At 37.9% G+C, this 21,040-nt stretch overlaps 2 protein-coding genes across 5 annotated transcripts in view; one reads left to right on the top strand and one right to left on the bottom strand.

Annotated features, from left to right (window-relative positions):
• cdc73 (cell division cycle 73, Paf1/RNA polymerase II complex component, homolog (S. cerevisiae)) overlaps positions 1–21,040 on the top strand; it is a 76,809-nt gene that overhangs the window by 5,661 nt on the left and 50,108 nt on the right. The window lies entirely within an intron of this gene.
• Positions 528–13,811, bottom strand: LOC146553958 (uncharacterized). 4 transcript variants are annotated; one of them, XM_085253344.1, is made up of 6 exons: positions 13,224–13,811; positions 12,496–12,523; positions 4,081–12,066; positions 2,445–2,550; positions 2,225–2,328; positions 528–2,122 (listed from the first exon to the last, which is right to left on the bottom strand). In XM_085253344.1, exons 3-4 carry the CDS (start codon positions 11,257–11,259, stop codon positions 2,530–2,532), a joined length of 7,200 nt encoding a protein of 2,399 aa, XP_085109470.1. In that variant the 5' UTR covers positions 11,260–12,066; positions 12,496–12,523; positions 13,224–13,811; the 3' UTR covers positions 528–2,122; positions 2,225–2,328; positions 2,445–2,529. The 4 variants fall into 4 exon arrangements, with proteins under 4 accessions (XP_085109470.1, XP_085109468.1, XP_085109467.1 ...); XM_085253342.1 differs by lacking the exons at positions 528–2,122; positions 2,225–2,328; positions 2,445–2,550 and adding an exon at positions 3,000–3,888; XM_085253343.1 differs by lacking the exons at positions 528–2,122; positions 2,225–2,328; positions 2,445–2,550 and adding an exon at positions 3,834–3,997.

Genomic DNA, 21,040 nt, shown 5'->3' with positions numbered 1-21,040 from the left:
TAAAAAAGATTTTAAGATTAATTTTTTTGCTCCTCTCACTCTAGCAGTTGAGCTGCCTCACTCTAGCCCCAACATTCCGTCCCATACACACCCATTATAAACTCTGAAACGGGTGAAAAAACATCATGAAACTTAAACTGGAACTGAAGAAAAAGTATAATAGATATTGAAAAGATAAATACAAGTTGAATAGTTGAATGTCTTGTCTTCGTTTTAAAGTTTGAATGGTGGCTCTATGTCAATGTATGTGGAAGTAGTAAGAGTTTAAAAATGAGTAAATTGAATGAGAATTTGAAGGGTCTCCCCATTGAAATACATGGGAAATTTTTGTTGAATAAAGTTGAATAAAATTAAAAATATAAATGTTAAAAATGAGAAAAATAGAAGCAGTCATGTCCAAAATAATAGGAATCTAACGATGTTTGAATGGTTTTTCTAAGTTGAACGGTTTTGAAGGAGTAGGCTTTCAAAAAACGTACGGAAAAAGAAAATATAACTAGAAAGTGCATTTTCTGAAGAAACTGCAGTGTGAATGCTTGAATCTGAATGTATGCACTGAAATGAATTAATTACTGAATGTTAAGTTAAAAATTCTGAATGAGCTGGAAAATACAGAATTTTTAAAGTGAAAACAAAAGTGCAGAACTTTTGAAAGCTGATGTTCACACAGAAGAAGTTGGAAAAAAGCTAAACATGTTTAAAATGTAAATAATAAAAAAATGAGTAATGACAAAAGAAAATTTAGAGTCAGAAAATCTCTGAATGAATATTAAAAGTTCAAATTCTTCTAACTGAAATGAACTTAAAAGATGAACAAAAATTCTGGAGAAAATGCAAACTTTAATATACAGCATAATGTTTTTCAGACATATACACATGTGTATATCATGTTTAATAGTATTACATACATCAATTTGTTTTGTATGTCATAGAAAATAAAAAAAAATTCTTAAGTCATATTTTACAGCTTCTTTCTGAAAAGGACTAGTAGAATAAATAAAAATAACTAAATTAAATAACTAAATAAAAAATAATAAGCAAGATATGAAATACATGAAAATTCAACTTTTAAAACCACAATCCTGAACCTTTAAATTGTGTTGGTTTCTTAGAACATGGCTGAACAGCTGTTTCTATCGTCCTACTTAATCTGTCTACACATCTTTTTATTACTCATTCTTCTTTATGTTTTAATGTAAACAGAGTCCACACAGTGGTAAAAGAGAACTGTATAGAGATTTTTGAGTAAACTCAAATGAAAGCCTAAGGTGGTGACACAGTTTAACATGTGCAAATAATCAAATAAACACATTAGTCCTTTTTGTGAACATGGATAAATAAGTATCAATACAGCATTGTTCAGCCATGCCACTAAATGCTTTTTTACACAGTGTTTTAACCTGGGCTCAGACACAAAGTCCCAAAATTAGTTAGTCCCTGACTTTGAGTTGTGGTTATGACTAATTATTATACACAAGGCTTTATCTATCTAAACTCTAAGTACACAAATATGAAAAAAACCCTATACTTACCAGCTGATACCCCACACTACACACTAGGTGTGCCATGTGACCTGAAACTTTGGTACAAAATCATCATAATCCTTCTGTTAACACTGTTTTTTAACACTGTTTGTGTTGCTGTTCAGCAGTTTAAAATGTTTTAGATTGGATTACATGGAATGAATTTGAATTTTCTTGGGGGGTTTTGTGTGTGTTTTGTTCTTAGCAGATTTTTTCTTCCATAACGTTGAATTCCAGTTACCACATTTCTGGTCATATGACATCCCGAGTGCCCACTTAAAAAAATACCCACAGTTAATTCAACATTAAAACAAAATAAAAATATGTTAAATAAATAAAGGTTTTCTCTGTGATGAAATACTAAATAAGCATACATTGTACAGAGCACTAACAATGACAACAATCCTTTAGCCTGTTGATCAGAGAGAGGCAGTCATTATGTCCATTTAAAACCTGTAATCACAGAGCACAACGTTTCTGTGAAACTATGAAGTCCCATATGATCCTCATCATGTCCAGTGACTTCAGAGTGGATCCTCCCTGTCATCCGGCCAGTGTTTGACGTGTGGCAAGCAGCACAGAAGCAGGATAGCTGAGGACTTTAAAAGAAGAGCAGAAAACAGGAATATGTAGTTGTAAATGTAAATATCAGTGATACTTGTCTTGTCAAAGGGAATAAAATAATGAAAATGTTAACTTACACACTCATTTAGGGAGGATCTTGACACTGCACAGAGGAGGCACAGTCAGTCTGACAATGATGGTGATCTCCAGGGATGTTTTCCTGCAGCAACATTCCTGCCAACTGGCCGTATGATCCAGAGTAGTTGGTTTGTAATAAACAGAAAGGTGTATATGTTAGGTAGTGTGCACTCAGAGCTGGTCCTAAGAAACAAACACATCCTGTAATAAACTGAATACCTGTAGTAGTGCTGCTGCAAATATGAAGCCCTTCTATCATGAGTGGTTTCAAAGAAGGCTCAGTCACAGAAACTGTGCAGTCTGTTCAGTCCTGAGTGTCTCGGCTCTGAAGGGGATGGATCACAGAGGGAAACACCTGAGTACAGATATTACAATACACTCTAACACTCCTAAGGTCAAGTGAAAACACAATTTAAACACTTCACAAAGAATGAATACATGTTTTCATGGAAATAATGTCATTAACCCTTTTTGTTGTTAGTAAATCTCACCGACTGCTTGTGGGACAAGCTAGAAGGAAGACTTATCACAGAATCTCTCCTGTGCTCCAGATGTGAAGTCTCACGCTCTGATCGTATGGCGATGAAGATGGTGATGATGAAGTTTCTCTGATCTGTGGCATTACAGTTTCTGGCTGCTATGTGCTTCACATTGTTGGATTTTACATGTGAAGATTGGAGAAGACACAGGAGGACTGTGTCTCTCTTAAAAAGAAAAAAAAAGAAAAACAAAGGAAACCTAACAGGAAAGGAAACCCCCCCCCCCCCCCTCCCACTCAACTCCCCAACCTCACACCATCAAATGTCTATACAAATGTAGGGTATCAGCTGGTAACAGAAAGCAAGTGTAACATATGCACTACATATGTAACACTGCTGAAACATTTCTGGCCAGAAATGTGCAGTTATCAACCCAGACCCACCCTGATGATTGCACTGGCCAGAAACATGATAAAAGCTCATAAAAATTTATGTTTCATAGAAAAATTTGTCCAAAAATATAATTGTGTACTTTTGAAAAAGTTTAAAGTTTATAACAAACCAAAATAATAATATTTTTGTAAATAGTATTTCAAAATAGAGGCACACATAAAGTGGCTTAACTGTCATTATTGCTGTAATTAGGTTTGTTTGTTTGTTTGTTTGTTTTTTTAAAAAGCAACCTTTAGTCATTATTGTTCTCTCAGAAACAATGAAGAAGCTGTTGAACATTTATGTGTTGTGTAGGCAATCCTCTGGTCCACCCTCCCTCCCTCCCAGCCACAGTGAGACTGGGGCAGCCTGGCAGGATGTTGAAGCCTGGCTGCAGAGAGGATATGCCTACACTGTTCGTTTCAAACTGCTATATTTGATTTTTCTGACATTTATAGGTTACTGTTAGTGAATTTTAGATTTTCTGTAATAAATAAAATTGTCATCTTTTACTGACATCATTACTTAATTCATGTAATTGTATTTTATGTAAACAATTCAACCATTATACTGCAATGCAGAGCGTCAACTTTTAAATATCGCTCTACTTTCTTAAGTCATTCAAAAATATAGAAATTACTTACTGTATTCAAAGATCTAGATCATGAATCATCACAGGACAATACACAGTATACTGGGTCATGGTAACTATGGTATGTCTTCATGACTCCAGAATGGAGACATCGATCTGACTGAGAAATGAAAATTAGGTCAAGCAGTGTGTTCTTCTCTGTGGTAGGGGCAGTGATGACCTGTGCGTATCCCCTAGACTCAAACAGCTCCAGGATTGGTTTGTTTGCACTGGATAAAACATTCTCATTAAAATCACCACAAACTATGATGGGATGACAGTCCATGATCTCCAATGAGTCTAATAGGCTTACCAGGTTTTTCAGGAATGGCCTCAGAGTGTAGTCTGGAGGTCTGTATACAACTGCAATCAGAGCACTGACTGGTGCTTCAACCTTTAAAGCCAGAAATTCAAGGTCAGTTACATTATGGATGTACTGTTTTTCATGCACTTGAATGTCACTTTTCACATAAACAGCAACTCCACCACCACTTCTGTTAGCCATCTGGGGAAAGTTTGTGTAGGACAGGTGTCTGTTGCGTTTGAACAAATTGTAATTTTCCAAGTGGAGACTCTCTGCGACAAAAGAGCCCCGCAGGTGTGTTTCTGTTAGGCACAAAACATCTGCTAGACACAATTCATGGTGACTTTTGATGTCATTAATGTGAGCTGGCAGTCCCTCTGTATTATGATGAACAATGGTGAAAACCTCTGACCTGCTGAGGGTTTGCCTCACGTGTAGAAGAGGCATCATGTCATCAAGGTTGGCTTGTCTCATGTTCTCAAGCGCTGCAGTGATTTCTGGGTTGGTGAATATTTTTTTCTCTTCCATATCAAGAAGATACAGTCCACTGAGAGACGTCACTCTACTGACAGCTACGTAGGCCATGCCGGGCTCAAAAATGCTCTTAAGAGAGACAACAGCTGATGTAGTTGTCATACCCTGTACCTTATGTATTGTACATGCAAAGGCCAGCTTCACTGGGAACTGTCTTCGTACCACTCCTTTCTGCTTCAGATTCTCCTCTGCTCTCTCAATGTACACCATGTCGTCTGCTGGTGTGCGGTTATTCTTTCCAGATTTCTCATTATCCATTTTAAGTCCAAGCTTGATGATGTGTTGGTCGTTTTCAGAGTGAACTACTCTAAGTAGTATTCCAAAAGCTCCATTAACCAAACCATTTTGTATGTCAATGTTTCTGGTGAGCATGACACGAGCTCCTTCTGCAACTTTCAGTGTGTCTGGTAACTCGTTTTTACCTCCTTTCAATGGTCTGTCTTGAAGTGCCATTCTGCCAGTTCTAGGATCTTTTCTATAATCATCTGCATGGATGTCAATGATATGAGTGTGGAGCAGAGCCAGTGTTGCAGAGTTGTGTGCATCCACTTCTTTATTAGTTGCAAAAATGTGCAACGCATCAGTTGGACAATGGGCTGGTTCAGTTATGGCCTGTAACAACAAATCTCGATCTGCTTCGCAAAGCTCATCCAACTTTCCTTTCACACGAATTCTGTTCAGCATCTCTGCAAAGACAACATCATCTTTCTGACGCATAATCTCAGTCAGAGTGATCATCTGAAAATGCTCCCGCCACAGGTCGATCTCAGACGGGTCGTGCACACAGAGAGGTTTAGACTGTCGCACTGGGGGTAGCTGATAGAAGTCTCCGACAGCAATGACTGACATGCCTCCAAAGGGTCTCCGAGTCCCTTTGATCTGTTTGAGTCTTGCATCTACATATGCAAACAGATGTCTTGACACCATAGACACTTCGTCAATGACGATTATTTCAGCATTCAAAAGTTCTGATCTGACTTCATCCAGCTGATTGCCAAGTCCCTGAATGGGAGGTTTTAAGCTTCTAGGCAGCTTGAGAAGAGAATGCAGTGTTGTTCCAGAAATGTTAAATGCTGCAGTCCCAGTGAAAGCAGTTAACAGGACAGTGGGTTTTGATATGTCAACGTCGTCTGCATATCTGGGCACTTTGCTCAGTATCTTAGATGCTTCTGAGTAGATGCATTTGATAAGATGTGATTTTCCTGTTCCAGCACCACCATTAATATAAAAGAAAAACTGCTCTGGATTTAGAGCACAGACTCTTTTAATGCACCAGTCTCTAACTGCATAAAATATGCAGGCTTGCTTCTTGTTCAGATTCTGAAACATCTGACGTAACAATGTGGGATCAATAGCAGGGGGTTCCCTGATGGCTCTGACTTCTGTTGAAGCATCAGCCTGACGGCTGTAGTCGGGCACATCTTCCTGTTCATTTTCATTGTCTCGCTCTCTTTCTTGTTCGACAAGTGGCAACCTTACGAGATCTGATTCAGGTGCCAGATTACACCATTCGTCAGTCACACCTCTGTTCTGCTCATATTCCTCAACAGCGCTCTCGATCTCCTCACTGTTTTTCTCATATTTTTCTCTGTTTCTTTTGACAATGTGTTGCACGTACTCAAGATGGTCAGTACCTGGTAGCTGTACACAGCCAGCACCATAGAAAGCCTGATAGGTTGGCAACGATGGTGTTTTCAGTTCGTGGTCTGAACGATGAGGAAGGTACAGTTTAAGCAGTCTTCCGTAATATTGCTCTGGATGTTTTTCTTGTGAGCAGCGGTGAAATCTGATGATAGCAGGCTTATTGTTTTTGCGCCTTTGCACAAACCCCATCTCATTGAGAAGGGGCAAAACATCTTTACCTTTTTTCTGTTGGCCATAGACAATCCTGCAAGTAGCAGCAAAGTCTGCCATGCACATCTCCTCATACTCTGGTGTTTCAGGTCTGGCTTTGTATTTGTCATTCAAAGATGTCATCCAAACATTGGAAGACTCAGGTGTTGTGTTGTCCAGAACTGACAGGGGACGACTCATTTTCACAGGATTATCATCAGTTGGAATGAATATTACAGCACGTGAGCATTGCTTCATGTGAAGACCACATGCACGAGCAACACACTCCTGTGCACTGATCTCTCGCTTCTTTGAATATGCCTGCATGACGGCTCTCATTTCATCGCACTCATTTACACTGTCCTTATGGGAGTTCTCAATGACAGTTTTCAGGTACTCAGATAGCCCGCCCTCTTTTTTTGATATATATTTCATTAAATAATTTGCAGCACCAAAAGCATCTAAAACAAAGCTTATGTCGATATTACTGTTCCAGGCTTCAAGCAGATGTGGATTATAGCCGTTTATCCAAGAGTCTTTTGGATCACGCTTTAGTATGATCGTACTCCTCATGTTCATTTTATTCAGGTATCTCTCATATTCTGCATGTGTCAACTTGCATCTTTCCAAGAGCTGCTCTAAACTCATGGAAGCAGTTTCAGGTTCATTCAGCAGCTGGTTCAGTGGTCTGAGCTTGTTCTTTGCCGTTTCTACTTCCAGTGCATCATCCTCACTGGGTCTTGTGATCATTGTCTCATTGCAGGGTGGTTTGGGAAAACCAAAACGGCACCCGGAGCTTAAACTCCTAAAGCACGTCTTTGTGTGGTTCTTACTGTGTTTTTGCACTTCTGTTACTTTTTTGTACAGTTCAGGTTGTTTATGTGGATCAGGCAGCTGAGCTGTGATGTATTTGTTTATAAAATCAAGAACAGTTTGCTCATCATCCTCCTCAAACACAGGAGCACCTTCTACCCACAGGAGGCAGTGTATGTGTGGGCTTCCTCTGTGCTGAAACTCAACTCTGTAAAAGTAGTCAATGACTTTGCCAAGTGGCTCTGCGGGAGATAAGAGTAAATCTCTGAATAATGCTTCAACTCTCTTGTCAAACATGCGCATTGTTGTGACAGGATTGCTTCTCAGGATGTCACACTTTGCTGACCAGTCGAGTCCTTCAAAATTCACTTGTTCACCTTGCTGCCTTGTTATTGCCTCGATCACTTCAGGCCAGCGCATTTCAGCAGCTGAAAATGTGCAAAAGAACGTGGGAGTTCCCAACTGTCTGATCATGGCAAAAAGATCTCTTGTTGTTTTCTCCCAATAGGCTGGGGTTCCTCTCAGAGGCTGCATGAATCTCACTGCATCTTTATTTCGCACCAGTTTCTCCACCTCGTGTTTATCTTGTAACATGCCTGAGGTTATTTTTCTACCATCTCTGGTCAGAGGCTTTGCCTTCCTTAACTGTACTGTCATGCTGGATGTAGCCAAGTGTATTTCAGTCACAAACTGTGCAAAGAATAAATAGTTTGTGTCTTTGGCAAAACGATCATCAATGCAGAAAAGTCTTGATTTGAAATACCCACTGGGGGATACTTTGATCAGCCTTCTTTCATCAAGTGTGTTTTGGCCTGTAGGAAACTGCACAGGGAAGGCCATGGCCTCCAGTTTAGGTGTTTTGAAAAAACTTATTGGATTGTTTCTCTCTGCAGGAGCAACAGAGTAGATTCCTTCACTGAAACATAATATCTCCTCAGCCACATCAGGGGGCTGCAAACAGGACTCGAGTGCAAAACCACCATTAGTCAGTCCATCTGCTTGCTCTGAATCATCTCTCATCTGTTCATGCGATTGTTCACCATCACAGGGTAACATGTCAATGTCCTGTTCATTTATATTTTGTGCTTCACTCAGTGCATTTTTCTCACAGCTGTCAATTTCCATTAAATCAGCCTCATCATAATCGTCCTCATTCATGTTTTCATCATCATCATCCTCATCATCTTCATCAGGAAGAGTTGGATCACACAGCTCAGCATCATCTCTGATGCTCACATCCTTATACTGTGGATGAATCTGCTTGAGTTTATGCAGTGCTTGAACAAGTTTAGACCAGCTTACAGTCTGAAACAGCTGATGACCTTTGTAAGACAAGCGTCTCTTCAGTTTCACTCTGATCACCTGAGAATTAATTCTCAATCGAGGTAGTGTTTCAACAGTTTCCTGTACCTCTGATGGGACACAGACCACATTTCCTCTAATTGCTCTTTGTCTGCCTTTGGGAAGAGGAATGATCTTGGCAAATGGTATGCACTTGGCTATGAGATGTCTCTCCAGTATGTTGAGATCAGAAAGTTCAGCTGGAATATCAGCAAGATCCAACTTATTGGCAACAGCAAGTGCTGGCATGGATCCATTTTTAAGATGATCGTGGCAGGTGTGACATATCCACTCTCTCTTTCTCTCATCAGGCACTTTGCACTGCTCATTTCTGCAGTTTTCATCACAAACATGAACAAACTTTCCTGTCAAACATGTTGCAACTACATGTGGGTTTTTGACATACTTTGACCTTGTGCAGGGTCGCACTTGGTTTGGAAATGAAGCCTTGAAGCATACAGTACATGGGTATGATGGTCCAGCTTTGATTTGTGATTTGAACACAGATATGGCCTCGTTGATCACACTGTTGTCACTCTCTTGGGTTTGTCTGTTCACCCATCTGTATTTCCTTTTTATTTTCATTGCACATCTCATGTTGTGCATAATCCTGAATGCAAGATTACTTTGATACCTGTCTCGCATTAGTTGTTTCATTAGTTGTCTGTGTCTTACTCTGAATGCATTGTCACGTGCATAACGCTGAGTCACTCGAGATCTCTGTCTCTCTCTGAATTCAGGGTTTTCTTGATACCTTTTAGTGATATAGTTTTTTTGTTTTTGTCTAAATTCAGCATTGTCACAGTAGCGTCTTTTAATATATTGTTGTTGTTTCTTTCTGAATTCATCGTTCTCACAGTAGCGTCTTTTAATATATTGTTGTTGTTTCTTTCTGAATTCATCGTTCTCACAGTAGCGTCTTTTAATATATTGTTGTTGTTTCTTTCTGAATTCATCGTTCTCACAGTAGCGTCTTTTAATATATTGTTGTTGTTTCTTTCTAACTGTAGCATTCTCAGAAAAACGTTTTTTAACATATTGTTTTTGTTTCTTTCTGAATTCATCATTTTCACAGTAACGTCTTTTCATATACTGTTGTTGTTTTTGTCTAACTTCAGGATTGTTTTTATATGTCTCGCTTGCGCAAGATTTTTTCTTTTCTTTGTAATCTTTATTTGAAGCATACTTTTGTTGTTCTCTCCTTTTTTGGTTTTCTTTTCTCTGATTTCTGGGTTTCTCTGATGCCATTAATCTTCTTTTCATTTTGTGCCTTTGTTGTTTATTAACTTTTTTCAGTTTTTGTAAAACTATATCAGAAAGGTCACAGGCAGCAACATTTGTTATGGCAGCATTTGATTGACATGAAAAAGCATCACTTGATGGAAGGAAACTTAATTCACTGCATAGTTCTTCAGTTGGTATATTAGGAGGTTCATTCTGATCTTCATATGATGTGAACTGAGTCACGTGAACTTCTTTTTGTTTCACCGGTGGCGTACAAATGGACATTTGACAAAAGATGTTCTCAGTCAGATCAGTCGTTGTGTTTCTCCTTGGAGTAGAGGAGTTTGCTTCATCAACAGTTGTATCAGAGTGAGTAGATGCCACAGCAGTGGCAGCTGTTGGTCTGCAGACTGTGTCTGTGATAGTATCACTCAGGTTGACTGTGCTCATACTGTAGAACTGCACAGGCTTCAGTTCATAGTTACAAGAGGGTGATATCTCCATCATTTCATAAGAATCTTGGATCCTCTTAATCATGTCACTGAGGAGTGTGAATTTCAGCATCACAGCTGTACCACGATTACGTGACTGTAGTAATAGAGGAAGACCACTGGGTGTTCTGGAGTGTGGATCAAAGAAACCATATTTGCCTGATGTGGATCTGAACACTGCGATACACAATCCACTCATAATCAATAAGGCATACTGCACATCTGACAACAGGCAGCTCAGTCCTGCTTCTAAGCTGAGAAAGGTATCTACTGCTTCCTCTGGAGGTTCTTCAAATGTCCCATACCGGGAAGGCTGTGTCATGTCGACATCATACATAGACCAGCGAGCATCAACTTTGTCTGGCAGCTCATCGGTTGCCAAATGAATATTTTTAGGAAATCTTTTCTTGGCCTCTTTGTACATCACATCACCTTTATCCAAGACCAGATTAAGGTCAGCTGTAGTCATGTTTTCATTCTCATGAAGGAAAGCAAGAAATGTGAGTGAGTTACATGTGCACTGCTTGTTTCTGGAGTCTCCATATTTAGGATGAGCCTGGCTGCGAGATGCACAGACATGTATAACAGAGGGCTGGTTTTCAAGGTTCACTCTTTCTGCATGAGATGGTCCTGCCACATCACTGTGACAGCCTCTTTTCAAAAAGTCAGCATAACCCACCTGTGGGGCACTTGACACCTCATGTTGTTCATTAACTTTATGCTGCAGTCCACTCTTTACAGCATCAGCATAAGATACCTGTTGTACATGTGCAGGAACATGTTGACCTGCCTGTTTGACACTGTCAGAATTGGTCTTTGTAGACACACTGTCTTCTGCAGAGCTCTGAGGAAAATCAAACTCAGCTTGTTCACATGTTGGTACTTTGTGAAACTCATGAAACTTTTTCCAGCGTTGTTTTGCAGCTTGTGACTTTTTCTGCTTCCTTGGCATTTTCACACACCTGCAAGTGTTTCTTAGTCTTTAGAAAATATGTTCACAAGATAAGAGTGGCACACACCAGGAGATGTTGTCTTTGTTTTTATATTTCAGTTTTTATTTGTCTTAAACAGTTGTCTTTCGTTTGACAGTTTGTTCTTCAGTTGAGAGAATATTATGCACTCTCTTTATTGGCTTGGCATTTTTCAGCAGCAAGCCAAGAGTGAAAAACAGGTAGAGAGAAAATTTAGAAGAGAGAACAGGCAGAGCAGGAGAGACACGGCTGGGAAATCACAATCAAACCGTGAATTAGTTTTCTTTGTTCAGTTTGTTCTCAGGTAGAGGCAATATATGCACTCTTTATTGCTTTAATGGCTTGGCGTTTTTCAGCAGCAAGCCAAGAGTGAAAAACAGGTAGAGAGAAAATTTAGCAGTGAGAACAGACAGAGCAGGAGAGACACGGCTTTAAATCAAACCGCAGATTTTTCTTTGTTTGTTCAGTTTGTTCATAGGTTGAGGCAAAATATGCACTCTTTATTGCTTTGTTGGCTTGGCGTTTTTCAGCAGCAAGCCAAGAGTGAAAAACAGGTAGAGAGAAAATTTAGCAGAGAGAACAGACAGAGCAGGAGAGACACGGCTTTAAATCAAACCGCAAAAGGATTGTTGGTTTGGCAAAATTTCTCACAAACCACAGAGTGAAATACAGATGGAAAGAAGGCAGAGACAATAGGTGGAGCAGGACAGAGGATAGAGGGGTTGGGGGGTTGGGATGTGAGAGAGAAGACTGGAGATCTGGTCCTTGTTCTTCTTCTTCTACACACTCTGAACAAAAAACAAGAAAAAAAAAATAATTTTATTAAAATTATATCACATGGTAATTGTATGAACTAAATGTGACTACTGCAAAAGGACAAAACAAATATTCAAGCTAAACTGTTGTCGGCTGCCATGTGCAAAAAGTTGCATAATTGGGCACTTTTTAAAAGAATAAATATTTAATTAAATTCAGCAATAATATTTTTAAATACAAATATGATTGAGTGAATCATTAATTAATCACATGTAGTGTGACTACAAAAATGTACGAAAAAAATATTTTAGCCCAATTGTTAAGCTGCACTTATGTGTATTTATTATAAAATTGTGTTTAAAAGGTCTAGCACAAAGTTTGAACCCATCACTTTACAGCTTATATTAGTCATATAATTTTTTTATTTTGGTCTACTTCTCTTACAGTATGTGCACACCTACCAGGCAAAGCACAGTGTCAGTCAGGTTCCTGAAAGAAACAAGAAATAATACGTTAGTTGTCTGTACAGTGTTATCAGACTAACAGAAATACAAAGCCCACACGACATGATACACTGAACTTCTAGTCAGCAGGGTAATTATAGAGTAATATAGCACACCAACTGATACAGCAGTCATTTTACAATTCAAACTAGTTAACTGAAGTATTGCCACTTATGTAAGGCTACTGTTAGACTGTTACTAGCCTTAGCATTGCTGCTAGCGCTAGCATTCCGGCTAGCATTAGCACTTCAGTTAGTGTTAGCATTGCAGCTAGCGTTAGCATTGCAGCTAGCGCTAGCAATGCTGCTAGCGCTAGCACTCTTACTGTTAAAACTGAGCCACAATGGCAATAATAAAGCTAATTTCTTACTTTTGTCTCACTGACCAGCAAGAAATATCACAGGAATATTATTTTTGTCAGTTAACAACTGCTAAGGCTAGTGTTAGCACTATAGCTAGCGTTAGCATTGTTGCTAGCATTAGCATTGAAGCTAGCGTTAGCACTGCTGCTAACAGCAAAACGTAATAAACGTATATAAATGATAGCGAAGGTTATTCTTTTTTCTTTCTTTCTTCTTTGAATTGTTTTTAACTCTGTTGGACTTGATATGTGAGTTTAAATGTCAAACATGTATTTTTTCCATCATAAAAATAAAACACTGCAGTACTGAGTGTACTGTACTTACCACAGCAGAGAGCAAAGCGGAATGACGACAGTTGGTCCAGTGATAGGTTAAAAACAGATGAGGCGTTCAGGTGGTGCTTGGAAATTTGACCATCAGTTTGAACAGCAATAATGAGCATATACATGTCTGTGTGTTGGTCTCTGTGTGTGACAGACATAGAGAGATAGAGGGAAAAAATACACTATACTAGTGTAAAAATTGGTCCTTTTTGCCCAAGTATAAGCGAATGAGTGACATACAGAAAAACAGGGCAACTGGCATTAAATGAGCAAATAAAAAGTATTAAATCTTGAACTGTTTTGTGGGTTTTATTTTAAGACTACTTTGAGTGTATTCGTGGGGAGATAAACTATACAGACTATAAACAGAGACATTAAATGAGATTAGGTTAGTGAAACGTTAGTTAAAAGGTGGGGAAATTAACTACAGACCGATAGATGCTGAGAGCTTTAATTATCCAGTCAGAAAGGATGATTTTGAAGTCATCAACTGACTCCAACTGCCCAGATCTGAAAAACCTTTGTGCCAATCACAATGCTCTACTTAGTTGGCATATACTAACTAGTGACAAACTATTAATCTGTGGCAAAACCCTGACAAATCTGTCTTATTGTACTTTTGAAAAAGTTAATCTTACTACAATCTAACATTTTTAGGTTTAACCTTGGCAGAGTGAGAGACAGCTCGTTAAGCAGGCAGGTGTGAGCCTGGTTGCTATAGTGACAATGGCTCCATACACACGACACAGACATGCGCCTCACTTTTGCTGCTTAAAATGAACAGAAAAGTCAGGCCGAAACAAATCGTTCCCAAATTAAAAGTACAAGTCGTATTGACAAAATTCTTTCACCGTGAGCGACAGCAGCTTCTAGTCTACCAAATTCTCAGTTTTCATGCCTGTGGAGTTTATTATATGGACGTGGTGACAGTGTAAAGACACTGATTTTCAAACGAACCTTCTGAGCCATTTTAACATTAGAGTCTATGGAAGAGTTGGAAGGAGGAGGCTGTGCATTGGTGACATTTATGAAAGAACCGTAACACCTAGGACAATAGTAAACACATTGGATGAAAGAGGACAGCCATGGCTACGTTTTGAGGGTAAAATCATACCTGTAGAGCAAACGCTGTGGACACAGCAGCAGTTTTAAAAAAGATTTTAAGATTAATTTTTTTGCTCCTCTCACTCTAGCAGTTGAGCTGTCTCACTCTAGCCCCAACATTCCGTCCCATACACACCCATTATAAATTTTGAAACGGGTGAAAAAACATCATGAAACTTAAACTGGAACTGAAGAAAAAGTATAATAGATATTGAAAAGATAAATACAAGTTGAATAGTTGAATGTCTTGTCTTCGTTTTAAAGTTTGAATGGTGGCTCTATGTCAATGTATGTGGAAGTAGTAAGAGTTTAAAAATGAATAAGTTGAATGAGAATTTGAAGGGTCTCCCCATTGAAATACATGGGAAATTTTGGGAAATTTTTGTTGAATAAAGTTGAATAAAATTAAAAATATAAATGTTAAAAATATGAAAAATAGAAGCAGTGTTGTCCAAAAGAATAGGAATCTAACGGTGTTTGAATGGTTTTTCTAAGTTGAACGGTTTTGAAGGAGTAGGATTACAAAAAACGTACGGAATAGATAAAATATAATAATAATAATAACTAGAAAGTGCATTTTCTGAAGAAACTGCAGTGTGAATGCTTGAATCTGAATGTATGGACTGAAATGAATTAATTACTGAATTTTGAGTTAAAAATTTTGAATGAGATAAAAAAAAAAAAAAACAACCTGAATTTAACCTGAAAACAACAGTGCTGAACTGCTAAAAGCTGAAGGTTACACAGAAGAAGAAGTTGGAAAAAAGCTGAAAATGTTTTAATTGTAAATTAGAAAAACCTAAGAAATGAGAAAAGAACATTTAGAGTCAGAAAACATCTGAAAGAATATTAAAAGGTCATATTCTTTGAATCACTGAATGACTAAAATGTGATCCCTCCACTTGGACCCACACAGTTTAAAAAGTTTACATCTCTGAGCTTTGAAAGACAAGATGTTGGAAAAAGAACAACGATGGCGACGTTTTGAGGGTAAAATGATGGCTTTAACACTGTGGACACAGCAGCAGTTGAAAGAGAAGTGTTTAAGATGAATCTTGGCAGAGTGGCAGAGAGAGCTCGTTAAGCAGGCAGGTGTGAGCCTGGTTGCTATAGTGACCGCACCCAATGGCTCCATACACACGTACACAGACATGCACCTCACTTTTGCTGCTTAAAATGAACAGAAAAGTCAGGCCGAAACAAATCATTCCCAAATGAAAAGTACATGTCGTATTGACAAAATTCTTTCACCGTGAGCGACAGCCATGTCTAGTCTACCAAATTCTCAGTTTTCATGCCTGTGGAGTTTATTATATGGACGTGGTGACAGTGGAAAGACACCATGCTCTTCTGATTTTCAAACCAACCTTCTGAGCCATTTTAACATTAGAGTCTATGGAAGAGTTGGAGGGAGGAGGCTGTGCATTGGTGACATTTATGAAAGAACCATAACACCTAGTACAATAGTAAACACATTGGATGAAAGAGGACAGCCATGGCTACGTTTTGAGGGTAAAATCATACCTGTAGAGCAAACGCTGTGGACACAGCAGCAGTTTTAAAAAAGATTTTAAGATTAATTTTTTTGCTCCTCTCACTCTAGCAGTTGAGCTGTCTCACTCTAGCCCCAACATTCCGTCCCATACACACCCATTATAAACTCTGAAACGGGTGAAAAAACATCATGAAACTTAAACTGGAACTGAAGAAAAAGTATAATAGATATTGAAAAGATAAATACAAGTTGAATAGTTGAATGTCTTGTCTTCGTTTTAAAGTTTGAATGGTGGCTCTATGTCAATGTATGTGGAAGTAGTAAGAGTTTAAAAATGAGTAAATTGAATGAGAATTTGAAGGGTCTCCCCATTGAAATACATGGGAAATTTTTGTTGAATAAAGCTGAATAAAATTAAAAATATAAATGTTAAAAATGAGAAAAATAGAAGCAGTCATGTCCAAAAGAATAGGAATCTAATGGTGTTTGAATGGTTTTTCTAAGTTGAACGGTTTTGAAGGAGTAGGAGTACAAAAAACGTACGGAATAGATAAAATAGAATAATAAAGATTAGAAGAACAATACTGTGAATGCTTTTCAAGCATTCACACTAACTAGAAAGTGCATTTTCTGAAGAAACTGCAGTGTGAATGCTTGAATCTGAATGTATGGACTGAAATGAATTAATTGCTGAATTTTGAGTTAAAAATTTTGAATGAGATAAAAAAAAAAAAAAACAACAACCTGAATTTAACCTGAAAACAACAGTGCTGAACTGCTAAAAGCTGAAGGTTACACAGAAGAAGAAGTTGGAAAAAAGCTGAAAATGTTTTAATTGTAAATTAGAAAAACCTAAGAAATGAGAAAAGAACATTTAGAGTCAGAAAACATCTGAAAGAATATTAAAAGGTCATATTCTTTGAATCACTGAATGACTAAAATGTGATCCCTCCACTTGGACCCACACAGTTTAAAAAAGTTTACATCTCTGAGCTTTGAAAGATACGGTGTTGGAAAGAGAACAATAATGGCGACAATTTGAGGGTAAAATGATGGCTGTAACACTGTGGACACAGCAGCAGTTGAAAGAGAAGTGCTTAAGATGAATCTTGGTACAGTGGCAGGCAGAGCTCGTTAAGCAGGCAGGTGTGAGCCTGGTTGCTATAGTGACCGCACCCAATGGCTCCATACACACGTACACAGACATGCGCCTCACTTTTGCTGCTTAAAATGAACAGAAAAGTCAGGCCGAAACAAATCGTTCCCAAATGAAAAGTAAAAGTCGTATTGACAAAATTCTTTCACCGTGAGTGACAGCAATGTCTAGTCTACTGAATTCTCAGTTTTCATGCCTGTGGAGTTTATTATATGGACGTGGTGACAGTGGAAAGACACCATGCTCTTCTGATTTTCAAACGAACCTTCTGAGCCATTTTAACATTAGAGTCTATGGAAGAGTTGGAGGGAGGAGGCTGTGCATTGGTGACATTTATGAAAGAACCGTAACACCTAGGACAATAGTAAACACATTGGATGAAAGAGGACAGCCATGGCTACGTTTTGAGGGTAAAATCATACCTGTAGAGCAAACGCTGAGGACACAGCAGCAGTTTTAAAAAAGATTTTAAGATTAATTTTTTTGCTCCTCTCACTCTAGCAGTTGAGCTGCCTCACTCTAGCCCCAACATTCCGTCCCATACACACCCATTATAAACTCTGAAACGGGTGAAAAAACATCATGAAACTTAAACTGGAACTGAAGAAAAAGTATAATAGATATTGAAAAGATAAATACAAGTTGAATAGTTGAATGTCTTGTCTTCGTTTTAAAGTTTGAATGGTGGCTCTATGTGAACGTATGTTGAAGTAGTAAGAGTTTAAAAATGAGTAAGTTGAATGAGAATTTGAAGGGTCTCCCCATTGAAATACATGGGAAATTTTTGTTGAATAAAGTTGAATAAAATTAAAAATATAAATGTTAAAAATGAGAAAAATACAAGCAACAGTGTCCAAAAGAATAGGAATCTAACGGTGTTTGAATGGTTTTTCTAAGTTGAATGGTTTTGAAGGAGTAGGCTTTCAAAAAACGTACGGAATAGATAATAATAATAAAATGGAATAATAAAGATTAGAAGAACAATACTGTGAATGCTTTTCAAGCATTCACACTAACTAGAAAGTGCATTTTCTGAAGAAACTGCAGTGTGAATGCTTGGATCTGAATGTATGCACTGAAATGAATTAATTGCTGAATTTTGAGTTAAAAATATTGAATGAGATAAAAAAAAAACAAAAAAAACCCGAATTTAACCTGAAAACAAAGGTGCTGAACTGCTAAAAGCTGAAGGTTACACAGAAGAAGGAGTTGGAAAAAAACTGAAAATGTTTTAAATGTAAATTAGAAAACCCTAAGAAATGAGAAAAGAACATTTAGAGTCAGAAAACATCTGAATGAATATTAAAAGGTCATATTCTTTGAATCACTGAATGACTCATGTGATCCCTCCACTTTGATCCACACAGTTTAAAAAGTTTAAATGCCTGAGCTTTGAAAGACACGGTGTTGGAAAGAGAACAATAATGGCGACAATTTGAGGGTAAAATGATGGCTGTAACACTGTGGACACAGCAGCAGTTGAAAGAGAAGTGCTTAAGATGAATCTTGGCAGAGTGGCAGGCAGAGCTCATTAAGCAGGCAGGTGTGAGCCTGGTTGCTATAGTGACCGCACCCAATGGCTCCATACACACATACACAGACATGCACCTCACTTTTGCTGCTTAAAATGAACAGAAAAGTCAGGCCCAAACAAATTCTTCCCAAATGAAAAGTACATGTCGTATTGACAAAATTCTTTCACCGTGAGCGACAGCCATGTCTAGTCTACCTAATTCTCAGTTTTCATGCCTGTGGAGTTTATTATATGGACGTGGTGACAGTGTAAAGACACCATGCTCTTCTGATTTTCAAACGAACCTTCTGAGCCATTTTAACATTAGAGTCTATGGAAGAGTTGGAGGGAGGAGGCTGTGCATTGGTGACATTTATGAAAGAACCATAACACCTAGTACAATAGTAAACACATTGGATGAAAGAGGACAGCCATGGCTACGTTTTGAGGGTAAAATCATACCTGTAGAGCAAACGCTGTGGACACAGCAGCAGTTTTAAAAAAGATTTTAAGATTAATTTTTTTGCTCCTCTCACTCTAGCAGTTGAGCTGCCTCACTCTAGCCCCAACATTCCGTCCCATACACACCCATTATAAACTCTGAAACGGCTGAAAAAACATCATGAAACTTAAACTGGAACTGAAGAAAAAGTATAATAGATATTGAAAAGATAAATACAAGTTGAATAGTTGAATGTCTTGTCTTCGTTTTAACGTTTGAATGGTGGCTCTATGTCAATGTATGTGGAAGTAGTAAGAGTTTAAAAATGAGTAAGTTGAATGAGGATTTGAAGGGTCTCCCCATTGAAATACATTATAAATTTTTGTTGAATAAAGTTGAATAAAATTAAAAATATAAATGTTAAAAATATGAAAAATAGAAGCAGTGTTGTCCAAAAGAATAGGAATCTAACGGTGTTTGAATGGTTTTTCTAAGTTGAACGGTTTTGAAGGAGTAGGATTACAAAAAACGTACGGAATAGATAAAATATAATAACTAGAAAGTGCATTTTCTGAAGAAACTGCAGTGTGAATGCTTGAATCTGAATGTATGCACTGAAATGAATTAATTGCTGAATTTTGAGTTAAAACTTTTTTAATGAGATAAAAAAAAAAACCAAATTTAACCTGAAAACAAAAGTGCTGAACTGCTAAAAGCTGAAGGTTACACAGAAGAAGAAGTTGGAAAAAAGCTGAAAATGTTTTAATTGTAAATTAGAAAACCCTAAGAAATGAGAAAAGAACCTTTAGAGTCAGAAAACATCTGAATGAATATTAAAAGGTCATATTCTTTGAATCACTGAATGACTAAAATGTGATCCCTCCACTTGGATCCACACAGTTTAAAAAGTTTACATCTCTGAGCTTTGAAAGACAAGATGTTGGAAAGAGAACAACGATGGCGACGTTTTGAGGGTAAAATGATGGCTGTAACACTGTGGAGACAGCAGCAGTTGAAAGAGAAGTGTTTAAGTTGAATCTTGGCAGAGTGAGAGAGAGAGCTCGTTAAGCAGGCAGGTGTGAGCCTGGTTGCTATAGTGACTGCACCCAAGGGCTCCATACACACGTACACAGACATGTGCCTCACTTTTGCTGCTTAAAATGAACAGAAAAGTCAGGCCGAAACAAATCGCTCCCAAATGAAAAGTAAAAGTCGTATTGACAAAATTCTTTCACCGTGAGCGACAGCAATGTCTAGTCTACCTAATTCTCAGTTTTCATGCCTGTGGAGCTTATTATATGGACGTGGTGACAGTGGAAAGACACCATGCTCTTCTGATTTTCAAACAAACCTTCTGAGCCATTTTAACATTAGAGTCTATGGAAGAGTTGGAGGGAGGAGGCTGTGCATTGGTGACATTTACGAAAGAACCATAACACCTAGGACAATAGTAAACACATTGGATGAAAGAGGACAGCGATGGCTACGTTTTGAGGGTAAAATCATACCTGTAGAGCAAACGCTGCGGACACAGCAGCAGTTTTAAAAAAGATTTTAAGATTAATTTTTTTGCTCCTCTCACTCTAGCAGTTGAGCTGCCTCACTCTAGCCCCAACATTCCGTCCCATACACACCCATTATAAACTCTGAAACGGGTGAAAAAACATCATGAAACTTAAACTGGAACTGAAGAAAAAGTATAATAGATATTGAAAAGATAAATACAAGTTGAATAGTTGAATGTCTTGTCTTCGTTTTAAAGTTTGAATGGTGGCTCTATGTCAATGTATGTGGAAGTAGTAAGAGTTTAAAAATGAGTAAGTTGAATGAGGATTTGAAGGGTCTCCCCATTGAAATACATTATAAATTTTTGTTGAATAAAGTTGAATAAAATTAAAAATATAAATGTTAAAAATATGAAAAATAGAAGCAGTGTTGTCCAAAAGAATAGGAATCTAACGGTGTTTGAATGGTTTTTCTAAGTTGAACGGTTTTGAAGGAGTAGGATTACAAAAAACGTACGGAATAGATAAAATATAATAATAATAATAATAAAGATTCGAATAACAATACTGTGAATGCTTTTCAAGCATTCACACTAACTAGAA

Source organism: Mchenga conophoros, linkage group LG18 (genome assembly GCF_057382185.1).
Source record: "Mchenga conophoros isolate Kocher_MC1m ecotype Shallow Benthic linkage group LG18, M_conophoros_male_GT1.1, whole genome shotgun sequence".
NCBI classification, from domain to species: Eukaryota; Metazoa; Chordata; class Actinopteri; order Cichliformes; family Cichlidae; genus Mchenga; species Mchenga conophoros.
Note: the sequence above shows the minus strand (reverse complement) of the source record. Positions and strands in the feature narration are given on the sequence as shown.

Coding starts and splice junctions, on each gene's coding strand:
- LOC146553958 (XM_085253341.1), bottom strand. CDS start 11,259: ATGCCAAGGAAGCAGAAAAAGTCACAAGCTGCAAAACAACGCTGGAAA.